The 13,488-nt window shown below is 38.8% G+C and overlaps 1 protein-coding gene across 6 annotated transcripts in view; it reads right to left on the bottom strand.

Moving 5' to 3' along the window:
* HIBCH (3-hydroxyisobutyryl-CoA hydrolase) overlaps positions 1–13,488 on the bottom strand; it is a 69,201-nt gene that overhangs the window by 17,658 nt on the left and 38,055 nt on the right. For all 6 annotated transcript variants that reach the window (XM_027771555.1, XM_027771558.1, XM_027771557.1 and 3 more), the window contains exons 8-11: positions 13,203–13,348; positions 9,566–9,652; positions 6,550–6,608; positions 5,780–5,861 (exon numbers count right to left, since the gene is read on the bottom strand). In XM_027771555.1, the coding sequence (XP_027627356.1) occupies positions 5,780–5,861; positions 6,550–6,608; positions 9,566–9,652; positions 13,203–13,348 (374 nt within the window). The remainder of the gene's footprint in view (positions 1–5,779; positions 5,862–6,549; positions 6,609–9,565; positions 9,653–13,202; positions 13,349–13,488) is intronic.

The following is a 13,488-nucleotide window of genomic DNA, read 5'->3' as shown; positions in this document are numbered from 1 at the left end:
GTAGGGAAAACGATGAAGTTCACAAATAGAATGCTGAGCATAGGACAAAGTCTAGGTAATTTCACTTACATGTAACTCAAACAAAACGTATGCTGTAAAAAGCCATATATGATTAGCTAGGGGTGATGTCGTGACTGGGAGGGGACACAAGTTGGACATCTGAGGTGCTCTGTAATTTATTCTGAGTGCTCATTATGTTCATGTTGTGAAAAGATTTTGTACTATACGCACACGATTTCTGTATTTTTCTGTATGTTGTACTTCTAAAATCTGAATACTTAAAATACACAAACTCAAAAAACTTCGCTGACTTCAAGCTCTTTAGTTACCCTCACTCTCTGGCCACACCCATCTTTTTGGCCACATTTTCTAAACTTTACTCTTTGTTACTGGCTCTGCCTTTTCCGAACATCAGTTGAGTATGCTGTTTGTTCTTGGGTATTACAACTGCTCATGTTTTAGACTTTGCTCAGATAGCATTTCTGTGAAGTATTTAGACTCCCTCCATTGATTTCTTTTTTTTTCAAAGAATTATTTTATGTAAGTTTATTTCTTGTTATTATTTCATTTGACTGGGGGAGGGTGACAAAGCAAGCCACTTGGTCTGAGACTTGAACCACAGTCAGTCATGCGGAAGTCCAGCACCTCAATCACCATGCCACCTGCCAGCCCCACCTCCATCATTTTCGGAATCTCCATAGTAATTTGTGTAAGCCTCTTTTTTAACAGAACTTACCATACTGTAATTTATGTATATGGTCACTCAACTGTGAGATCCTGAAAACTGCACTGGATCGTCATTTTGTATCTGAGTGGCTAGTACAAACCTTACCTAATCATTCATTCATTATAGCTACCACATGAAAGGTTCTGTGCTTGGTGGGAATGCAAGGTTAAGTAAGCTTCTCAGGAGCTTACTGTCTGCACTAGATACCACTCAATAAAGCAAAAAGATAGAAAAGGGGAGGAAAAAAGACATGTAATAGGATAAGGACAAGCAGATACAGGTGTACATACCTTTACAGAATAACAGCACCATTTTTGGGCATCTTACAATACTGATCTAAAGCTGTGCTATGTTTACGTAGGGTTTAAACGGGAAAAATCCCCTGGCATTGTCCTTGAGCTTGAATGAAATTAAGCCCACGATAGAATTTAATCCAAAGTAATAAATCTCATTATCTGTTACTTTAAAATCAAACAGCGAAAATCCTGTTGTTTCCCATTTATTAAATAAGTCTTTGCTTTTTCTTAACTAGTTCAAATCAACTATAGGTAAAAGTTATGTTTTGCTGATATTATATTATGAATTGTAAATATTTTTCTAAATAATCATCTTATACACTAGATTTTTTTACAAATCTTTTCCAGAAGTGTTCAGACTGACAGCCATCACCAATACAAAAATACTTAAACTGGAACAAAGTCCACTTACTGAATAGTGCAGTTTCACAGAAACACTCTTATTTTTAAAATATTTTTCACCACTCTTGAAATGTCACACTACTACATAAAGACCAAACAGCTTTTTACTTAATGAAATGGCGCTAGTGTTTACTTTTTCTTATCTGTTGTAAAAAGTGAGGGGAAAACGATGAACTTCACAAATAGAATGCTGAGCATAGGACAAAGTCTAGGTAATTTCACTTACATGTAACTCAAACAAAACGTATGCTGTAAAAAGCCATATATGATTAGCTAGGGGTGATGTCGTGACTGGGAGGGGACACAAGTTGGACATCTGAGGTGCTCTGTAATTTATTCTGAGTGCTCATTATGTTCATGTTGTGAAAAGATTTTGTACTATACGCACACGATTTCTGTATTTTTCTGTATGTTGTACTTCTAAAATCTGAATACTTAAAATACACAAACTCAAAAAACTTCGCTGACTTCAAGCTCTTTAGTTACCCTCACTCTCTGGCCACACCCATCTTTTTGGCCACATTTTCTAAACTTTACTCTTTGTTACTGGCTCTGCCTTTTCCGAACATCAGTTGAGTATGCTGTTTGTTCTTGGGTATTACAACTGCTCATGTTTTAGACTTTGCTCAGATAGCATTTCTGTGAAGTATTTAGACTCCCTCCATTGATTTCTTTTTTTTTTCAAAGAATTATTTTATGTAAGTTTATTTCTTGTTATTATTTCATTTGACTGGGGGAGGGTGACAAAGCAAGCCACTTGGTCTGAGACTTGAACCACAGTCAGTCATGCGGAAGTCCAGCACCTCAATCACCATGCCACCTGCCAGCCCCACCTCCATCATTTTCGGAATCTCCATAGTAATTTGTGTAAGCCTCTTTTTTAACAGAACTTACCATACTGTAATTTATGTATATGGTCACTCAACTGTGAGATCCTGAAAACTGCACTGGATCGTCATTTTGTATCTGAGTGGCTAGTACAAACCTTACCTAATCATTCATTCATTATAGCTACCACATGAAAGGTTCTGTGCTTGGTGGGAATGCAAGGTTAAGTAAGCTTCTCAGGAGCTTACTGTCTGCACTAGATACCACTCAATAAAGCAAAAAGATAGAAAAGGGGAGGAAAAAAGACATGTAATAGGATAAGGACAAGCAGATACAGGTGTACATACCTTTACAGAATAACAGCACCATTTTTGGGCATCTTACAATACTGATCTAAAGCTGTGCTATGTTTACGTAGGGTTTAAACGGGAAAAATCCCCTGGCATTGTCCTTGAGCTTGAATGAAATTAAGCCCACGATAGAATTTAATCCAAAGTAATAAATCTCATTATCTGTTACTTTAAAATCAAACAGCGAAAATCCTGTTGTTTCCCATTTATTAAATAAGTCTTTGCTTTTTCTTAACTAGTTCAAATCAACTATAGGTAAAAGTTATGTTTTGCTGATATTATATTATGAATTGTAAATATTTTTCTAAATAATCATCTTATACACTAGATTTTTTTACAAATCTTTTCCAGAAGTGTTCAGACTGACAGCCATCACCAATACAAAAATACTTAAACTGGAACAAAGTCCACTTACTGAATAGTGCAGTTTCACAGAAACACTCTTATTTTTAAAATATTTTTCACCACTCTTGAAATGTCACACTACTACATAAAGACCAAACAGCTTTTTACTTAATGAAATGGCGCTAGTGTTTACTTTTTCTTATCTGTTGTAAAAAGTGAGAGCCAGTTCAAGAAGAGAGCTTTTACAACCTGATCTTAGACTTCCAGTCATTTCTTAAGAGCATTAACGATTTAAGTAAAATGAAAAGATACTATCTAAAGATGCAAGTACTGCTATTTCATGACATCTTAAAAGTTCATGATAGTGTTTAAGGGTCAAAAATGTCCATCCGTGGACTAGAAAACCATTTTCCTGACTACGGAAATTGATGCACTTTCCCCTTAAGGTTTATTGCACTCTTTGCCCCAAAGGCAGAACACATCCATTACCACTGCCATTAAACTGCTCTTAAAATAAAAAAAAAAAAAAATTAAAAGAATTAAGTTTATTTCTTCCATGAGAGAGAGACAGGTGTTACCAACAAGGTCTTCACACCGAGATCCACCCCGGCCGGCCCAGATCACAACACCAGCATATGCCTAGAGGACATGGGGAGGCCCCAGGACAGAAGTACTAGAATCATTAAAATCTGGTCAAACCCTCGCTCGCCAAACTTCACAACGAATCACTGAGAACTATCTTCCCCTTCACAGTTGTTTTTGGGGAGTTTCTAGTTTCCATAATTGAAAGGAGCCCTGACCTAAGCTCTGTCACGGAAAACTCAGTGGGAATGTTTTGATCTCCACATCAGGGTGTTCCCTGCAGATACTAATTTAGAGTCACATTCTTTCACCAGAGCTAAAAGTCAACGGAACAAAATCTGTCCTTCCACTGAAAATGTTTATGGTGATCCTAGCTGTGATGCGTGGCTGGTCAAGGACTCTTTTCTGAATACAGAATCATCATATGGTCAGGGGAATGGAAAGAAAATTCAAAGACCACTGGCTTACTCTCCCTCAGTTATGGGGTAAGACCAGTGGATTTAAAGTAATACAGTTCGGGGAGCAGCAGATGGCATAATGGTCACATTGCTGGACTCCCATGTAGATGACCATGGTTCAAGTTCCAGACCCAGAGGCTTAAAACTCATCCTAGGCACACGTGCATGCGTGTCCAAAACTCTGAGAGGAGAATGGAGGAGAAAGAAATCACAGCATGGCTATCCCCATGGGGCGGGGGAGAGAGAAAGCATGATTTCTTGTTTTCTCTCTGTCTCTGTCTCTCTGGTGAGCACACATGCCCTATAGCAAAAAAATCTCTCTTTAAAAAAAAAGTAATACAGTTCATATGTATCTGCACTGCTTTACATCACAAGGCCTAAGCAGTAATGTGCTGTATGACCATTTTCAAATGCAATCACTAAGAGCATACTTAACTGGGCTCTATTGCTGGGAAAAAAAAAAAAAAGGAACATTAGCTTCTATAATGCTCTGGAAACAAGAGAACTGATTTATAGTCAGAATCCTTGAAATATAAAAGGATTATCTGTTTATATCAACATTTCTAAAAGCTGTTAGTAATTGATTTTATGAGTTAGGAAAGTATGTGGCTGGTCTACCTACTCTAACTTATGCCTATCCTTGAAAGTTAATAAAATACCAACACTGAATAAGACTCTAAGTGACAAATAAACATGAGATTTCCCCCTTCAGAATACAGTAATAATGGAGAAATGTTTTTACCTCCACAGGTAATAGTTTATTAATATTTTTTGTTAATTTTCCTGATGACTGAAATGCTATGGATATATCTATAAATTTAAAAACACTAGCAGATAAAAACAAGCAAAACATCTTTTTATTTAGGTATATGTGAAAATACTTCATCTTTCCTTCATCTGAAAATCTGAAATACTCCAAAGTTCACAATCATATGATAGGCCTAAAAATATCAATACCCAGTGTGCACAAATTATGTAAAAATGGCTTTTCTTCTGGTATTTTACCAGTTGAGTTACACTATAAAAAGGTCAAAGTGTAGGGCCAGATGGTAGTGCAATAAAACTTATACTCTGTGAGGCAATTCCACATGGGAAGGTCCCTGGTTCAAATCTAAAGGCCTCTCTGTGTATATGGGCACACATATGTCCATGTTCTAGGGCTGGCTGAAGGCTGAGGCGCGTGGTAATCAGACCCAGTTGAGAGTGCACACATGCACACATGGAAGAAATTAATTAACGTCAGGGGGGAAAAAAAGATCAAAGTGTACCTAACACTGAGAAACACTGCTGGAGACTCAGCTAAGACGATAGAGTCTCTTGCTAGTTTAAAAAGAACCACCTTTTCATTAAGCATCCTGCTTAGAAAAAGCATATACTAACCTACTGAATATTACATAGAGTACATATTAATGTCACAATTGCAACATATTATAAAGTTTCTGTCCAGTATCCTAACCCTTCAAATAAAAGTGTCTTCAAAAATTTCACCAGGAGGGAGAGAAAGGATATGAGAAATGAAGCATGCTTACTACACTCCTCCTCTTTACATTCAAAGGGCATCAGATCAGTTTGGCTTTGCCATCAATAACCAACAGGCAGACATGACACTTAGGTTCAGGTCAGGGTTAAGTGAACCGCTGTCTCAAGCTCACCTGAATTCATGGAAAATAAAAATAAAAAAACCAAGGCAGTAAATGGTATCACCACCACAGAGCAGATATCACTCTGAGAGGTTTCCCTCTCACCAGAAGTCACAGCACCGAGTCAGGGCAGAAAGGATCCATATATTACCTTCAATTGCTCTAGGGCAAAAGATGAACCATCTCGCTGTAAGTTCTCAATAATCTGTTCTACAGTATTAGCTGAAAAGCAACTGTGGAAAAGAAGACATAGATTTTATCAGTATGCAAGTGATTTCCTCTATCTAAGATGCCAATGAATCTGAACATAGACCCTTCCCGCTCCCCAACCCCCACCTCAATAATGAAGACTTCCAGCCTCTTTAAAAGATAATGAAATGGAACATTAGTTTCCTGAGTAGGGATCTGCAGTCTTCCTTCACAAATGCAAAATAAAATCTGTCAATAAACCTTTTTCTTTTGCTTCCTTGCATTTTTGTACTTATATGTAAAGAAACATATCAACTGTGAAAAACTAATGCTTTTAAAATGCGGAGATGGCTCTTATTTTCCAACAGTTGTTCTCTTAAGCCACTCTCTTAATCTCTCAAATAACTGCATAAAACCTTTTGTTGATTGACCTTCAGAGATGACTTGACAAAGACAAGATAAGTTAATTTAATTACTATTTTCTAGTTCCACTTCCCCTACTTAAAAGAGTTTTGCACTGAAATTGATTGTCATGGTTGCTTAAATATAATGAATTTATTTTTCTAAAAGACTGGGCAAGATACTTTCAAAGGTCAGTGAAAATTAAAGTACTCTGCTATCTGATCTCAGAAAACAGTGTATTATCAAATAATGTAATTACAATGTTAGCAAATTTGATTTAATATAATCTTTCCAAAGGAGCAGATGTAATTGAGATCTCTTTTCAAGTACCTGTTTATTTTATCCATGTGTTCCTCAAGTATAAAAGACTTGTCTTGATCAATCTTGGACTGCATGAAAAGAAAAGTCCTTTAGTGAATTTGAAGTAACTCAGATCCTTTTAGAATCCTTAAAATTTTCTTATCATATCTAATAATATGCTTTGTGATACATTATCACTTTCACTCAAATTACATCTAACAGTCTCATAAATAACCACCACCATATGCTCAAAATTCAGTCTACAGTATTCCAGACTAGCTCTTAAAAGTGTCAAAGGCAAAAAATCTTCTTGTATTCTTATTTATATGCCTTTACGTGTAATACATTGTCATTAAAATGTATCTATAAATTTAAGAATTATAAGGGATCAGAGAGGTCACTTACCCAAATTTCCATCTGATCTAAAAATTCCCACTATAGGGACCAGCAGTTAGCATAATGGCTATGTTGCTGGACTCCCATGTAGTCGACCATGGTTTGAGTCCTGGACCCAGTGGCTTAAACTCACACTGGGCGCATGTGCGTGCGTGCCCAAGATCCCAAGAGGAGAATGAAGGAGAAGGGATTGCAGCATGGCCATCCCCCCTGGGGGGTGACTTCTCACTTTCTGCCTCTCTGTCTTTCTCTGTCTTTCTGGCAAGCACACGCGCCCTATAGCAAAAAAACTCTCCAAAAAAAAAAAAAAATCCCACTATATCCCTGGTATCCCGGCAGTTCTGACCTCCCGGGAGAGAACACAGCATCTCCAGAAGGAGCTCACAAGGGCCTGAACAACTCTAACAATCAGGTTTTTGTTGTTTTAATTCTGTACCCAAAAAAATCAGTCCCCTCATGTTTACAGTTCTAGTTCATCTCTCTTTTGCCTTAATAATTTCTTATATGGTAGTTTTCTGATCCTCACAAGCTAGATCCTTCTTATGGGCAAGGTCCAAGGTATCAAGGTCATTCTTAAAGTGTGGAACACATAGCTCAGGTGTGCCTGGATCACAGCAAAGCACAACAGGTTTCCTGGAGCCCTTGTTTATTCTGGATACAGCACTCTAATCAGACTAACTGTGGTTAGTGTCAAGGCAGGCCTATCCATTAAACCAACTTTTTATAAAATGTAAACCTGTGCCATTATCAGTGATGTTTCTTTCTCCTCTTCTGTAGTTTAGAACTTAGTACTCCGGACTGAAATGTGTGCAAGATTTTCACTTAGCTATATTAAACGCCACACTGTTACTATGAAACAGATTGTTCTAAACTCAAAGATGTTTTTTTTAATCTGTATTCTTTTACCTAATTTAACTTGATTTTTCTTAGTTTCAAATCAATTTGATCCAAGTGCTGTCAGCATTCTAACCCCAATCACTGAGATAAATACCTGATCATCGAAAAAGTCATGACACATTTTTACACAGAAAAATACAACTTTTCCAACAATGCAATACTACATCCAAGTTGACGAACCTATAGATCAAAATCTACACATTTAACAGAGCTCTCTGGTAAGGTCCTTCATCCTCCCCTTCCCCCACACTATAATCAATCCCATAAATTGGAACCTGAGGTCAGAGTAAGATTTCCCAGGCAGGGTGGTGTGTGCTGCTAGGATGCTGTGCTCCACAGGCTGGCACCACACGGGAGGCCTGGGTTCCCCTCCCAGTCTAACCTAAAGGCTAGGGCGTGGGTGCAGAGGCATGTGCCTGTAATCTCAGAAATTTGGGAGGCTGGGGAAGGATTATAAGCTCAAGGCTGGCCTGGGTGACATGGAAAAATCCTGTCTACTAGAGTGGTGTGCACCTGGAGTACCATCTGGGAGACTGAGGCAGGAGGACTGTAGCATGGCAAGACTGTCTTTCAAAAAAGAGAGAGAGAGAGAAAGCAAAGTGATAAGATTACCTCTGCATGGTAAGTATCTAAGACATCTGCAACATTTTCTTTTGAAGGAGATTTCAGGGATAACAAATCTTCCTCTAACATCCCCAACTAAAAGGGGAAAAAAAAAGGAAAACAGATTTGAAACTCCACAGAAACACTGAAAGCTCTTTCAAAAACTCATGTTGTTTTTTAGAATTCTTGTCTTAAAATTATGATGCTCCCTCTTCCAACGGAGTCAGTAAAAGAGATTTTGACTGAAGATGAATGAATGTACACACATCCCCACATGGCAATGGTGCCTTATGAGGAATGGATAAAGATGGAATAAACAAGACAGGAATAGAAATACTCACCTGTGCTTTCCTCTGGCTACTGAACACTTCAAACGTGGTATAAAAAAGTAAGATTTTGGTTGTAAATTTTATTTTTAATTAATTTTAACTAAAATTGTCCCACATGACTAGGGGCCACTATAGTCAACACACAACTCCATAAACAGTCTCACTTACCTTTCCATCTAATCCCTCGCGTATCCTTCAGTTGGCCAAGTAGGTCTTCTTTCGCTGTTTTCAAAACATACCTAAAGTTTTTCTGTCCCTGAGGATATGTTCAATGGTTCCCCTAATTAGAATGCCAATTCCTGATAATTCTTATCTTAAGGCCAGTTGAATCGCAACCTCTATGAAAAACTTCTAGTCTGGGGACCAGTAGTTAATGTAATGGTTATGTTGCTGGACTCCCATGTAGTCGACTGCAGTTCGAGTCCTGGACCTGGTAGCTTAAACTCACGCATGTGCGTGCGTGCCCAAGACCCCGAGAGGAAAATGGAGGAGGAGAAGAGACTGCCGCGTGGCCATCCCCTCCTGGAGGATGATTTCTCACTTTCTGTCTCTCTGTTTGTCTCTCTTTCTGGCAAGCGCATGTGCTGTATAGCAAAGGCTAGGGCGTGGGTGCAGAGGCATGTGCCTGTAATCTCAGAAATTTGGGAGGCTGGGGAAGGATTATAAGCTCAAGGCTGGCCTGGGTGACATGGAAAAATCCTGTCTACTAGAGTGGTGTGCACCTGGAGTACCATCTGGGAGACTGAGGCAGGAGGACTGTAGCATGGCAAGACTGTCTTTCAAAAAAGAGAGAGAGAGAGAAAGCAAAGTGATAAGATTACCTCTGCATGGTAAGTATCTAAGACATCTGCAACATTTTCTTTTGAAGGAGATTTCAGGGATAACAAATCTTCCTCTAACATCCCCAACTAAAAGGGGAAAAAAAAAGGAAAACAGATTTGAAACTCCACAGAAACACTGAAAGCTCTTTCAAAAACTCATGTTGTTTTTTAGAATTCTTGTCTTAAAATTATGATGCTCCCTCTTCCAACGGAGTCAGTAAAAGAGATTTTGACTGAAGATGAATGAATGTACACACATCCCCACATGGCAATGGTGCCTTATGAGGAATGGATAAAGATGGAATAAACAAGACAGGAATAGAAATACTCACCTGTGCTTTCCTCTGGCTACTGAACACTTCAAACGTGGTATAAAAAAGTAAGATTTTGGTTGTAAATTTTATTTTTAATTAATTTTAACTAAAATTGTCCCACATGACTAGGGGCCACTATAGTCAACACACAACTCCATAAACAGTCTCACTTACCTTTCCATCTAATCCCTCGCGTATCCTTCAGTTGGCCAAGTAGGTCTTCTTTCGCTGTTTTCAAAACATACCTAAAGTTTTTCTGTCCCTGAGGATATGTTCAATGGTTCCCCTAATTAGAATGCCAATTCCTGATAATTCTTATCTTAAGGCCAGTTGAATCGCAACCTCTATGAAAAACTTCTAGTCTGGGGACCAGTAGTTAATGTAATGGTTATGTTGCTGGACTCCCATGTAGTCGACTGCAGTTCGAGTCCTGGACCTGGTAGCTTAAACTCACGCATGTGCGTGCGTGCCCAAGACCCCGAGAGGAAAATGGAGGAGGAGAAGAGACTGCCGCGTGGCCATCCCCTCCTGGAGGATGATTTCTCACTTTCTGTCTCTCTGTTTGTCTCTCTTTCTGGCAAGCGCATGTGCTGTATAGCAAAAACCTCTCAAAAAAAAGAAAAAAAAAATTAGCCTGTTCTTATCTTTATACACTTACTCTTTTCAATCCCTCAAGTACTTTCACTATCTCCAGCTTTTACACTCATCACACTTTATTCTGCCAGACGATACAGATGGTTATTTATCTTTTGAACCCATCTCTAGCCCCATTCCCAATACGTATTATTCATTTTCCTATCTTCTACAGCCCCTGAGAACGACAGTCTACCAGTGTGCAGGTATTATTACTGGGCAAGCTCACTAAGAAGGAGAGGGTTTTGAATCAGCATTCTCTCCCACCCTTGACTAAATGAACTATAATCAAGAATGTCCATTCCAGAGTAGATAATGGGATATTTATGTTTGCTTCCTGTTATGGCTCAAAGGAGGATCGATAGAAATTAAAAGATTCACTGGAGGGATGGCATATTGGCTACACCGCTGGATTCCCAAGTAGTCGGCTGTGGCTCTAGTCCTGGCTTAAAACTCACACCAAACACACATGCATGCGTGCCCAAAATCCCGAAAGGAGAGTGAAGGAGGAGGAATTGCGGCATGTCCACACACCCTGGGGAGTGATCTCTTGCTTTCTGTCTCTGTGTCTCTCAGGCAAGCGCACATACCCTACAGCAAAAATCTCTCAAAAAAAGAAAAAATTCACTGTAAAGGTAAGTAGGGCTGTTATAGAAGAATGAGACACAGCCTAAGCAGTGTGACTGTGGATGCTCACAGCACAGAAAAAGGTCTGAACTACCTAGCAAATCTGATGGAAGCCCACATAACAGTTGACAGACTCAACCTTCCATTCTGTATATAGATCATACAAAAGTGATCTCTAAAATGGATGAAGACCAAGGGTTATCCATGTAATATTTGTCAGTTTATGAAGTTTGTAAAGAGAATTCTATTAGCAACCAAACATTTTAGTGCTATCTAGTTGTTTTACTTCGATGGCTGGTAGGCCAAAAAGGACACGTGAGAAAATCACAATCTGTCAGCAGTTCACAGGGATTCACACAATAGCCCAATTGTCAATGTAACCCCTGCTCTCAGTACCCCAAGCTGAAGAGTGTTATGCAGTGCATGTGTGGACATGGCAGGTCATCCCGTGTAACATAAAAGAGACTTTTAAATATCTGGTCACGTCTAAAAAATATACATATAATCTGCTGTATTAATAATTCGATTGCAGTGTACTTACTATATGGCAGTTACTGGGTAATTAAAACAAATTTTCCAATTTAATTTTTTAAGAGGTTTTTGTTACATGGCATGTGCTCTTGCTAGAGAGACAGAAGTGAGAAATTACCCCACCTCCAGGGGGGATGGCCATGCCACAATCCCTTCTCCTCCATTCTCCTCTTGTGCTTTCGGGCACACACACTCACAAACTTGGCAGAGTTTTAAGCCACCGAGTCCAGGATTCCAACCATAGTCGGCCAGGTGGTAGTCCAGCACCTTAACGACTATACCACCTGGTGGCCCCTCTAATTTTTCTTTTTCTCTTATTTTTTTCAGAGATGTTCTTGCTACAGGGTGCATGTGCTCGCTAGAAAGACAGAGAGAGACAGAGAGACAGAAAGTGAGAAATCATCCCCCAGGGTGGATGGCCACGCCGCAATCCCTTCTCCTCCATTCTCCTCTTGGGGTCTTGGTCACGCACGCACATGCGCCCAGCATGAGTTTAAGCCACCGGGTCCGAGACTCGAATCACGGTCGACTACTAATTTACTTTTTGTAATATTCCTTCCTCTATCCTAAAACACTCTTCCTTCAAGATCAGATGTTGGTTTGAAGACCACGTGTTTCCTGGGACTCTGACTTCACCGCACAGCTTTCAGGATAGAGAGCACTACCTTGAACAAGCCAGTTAGCTTATTCCACTCACCCACTTGGTTCAGGGGTGAGATAAGCCAGTTGAATCAGTGAACTAAACCAGATGAAGCAGAATAAACTGTAGGATTCTTGCTGGGAATTCTGAGACAAAAACACCTTGAATTGGGTTTCCCATTACATATAACACAGGGAATTTCAACTACTACGTAATACTGTCATCCTCATTTTGCTGATGAGAAAACTGGGAGCCAACAAAGCTAAATTAAAGCTAAGACTTAAATTCTAGCACATCATCTGCACTTTCTTTGCCACTCTGCCATACTGTCTAATAAAACTGTCCACACTGTTGGAAAGCAAACAATAAAAACAAAAAACAAACAAAAAAAACACAAGACAACAAAGAAAAGTAACCTGTTCCTTCAAACAGACACATTTTAAAAAGGTTATAAGACCATATTTTACAAATGCAATTATTTTATATGCACTAGGAAAACTCACAACTAAAAGAACCCTTTTGAACTGTCTTTATACAATAAAAGCCTATCTTTTTACATGTAAACTTAGATTTTTTTAAATATTAGACTTTCTTAAAGTAGGTATTACATTTTCTTAAAAACGTATTCTAATTACTGAATAAAGAATAATCACTGAAGGTGCCAGGCAAAATAGCTCTGAATCCAAGTATGATTATCACCATTTTGCAAGCGAGAACCCAGAATTGGAGCTTAAACACTTTCCCTAACATGACAGAGCTATTAGTATAAGCTAAAGATCCAGAGTTCACACCCATTTCCCCAAAACTTGTCATCTCAACCACTCGCAGTGCTTCCCCATGCAATGCTTTCTGCTGCTATTCCAACATAAAACGCAATCATCAGAACAAATACCTTTTCAGAATCTATAAAGTGTGTAGCAATTCCTGCTCTGCACACATCTCTTCCTTTTAATCTGAATCCTGTTAATGCAAGCAAGTAGCCAAGTTTTCCTTGAAGTCTTGGCAAGAAATAACCTCCACCCACATCAGGGAACAGTCCTGTAATTAAATGTAACAAAAAGAGATAACAATGACAACGATTCCAATGGTAAAGACGAATATAACCTCTTTATATTATACAGTCATTTCTCGTTGGCATCTGAAGTCATATTATAAATATTAAACTAATTGCTAGGCAA

The sequence above is a fragment of the Tupaia chinensis genome, unplaced genomic scaffold, assembly GCF_000334495.1.
Source record: "Tupaia chinensis unplaced genomic scaffold, TupChi_1.0 Scaffold000225_1, whole genome shotgun sequence".
NCBI lineage: Eukaryota > Metazoa > Chordata > Mammalia > Scandentia > Tupaiidae > Tupaia > Tupaia belangeri.
The sequence above is the reverse complement of the archived record's forward strand: the minus strand, read 5'-3'. Positions and strand labels throughout refer to the sequence as shown.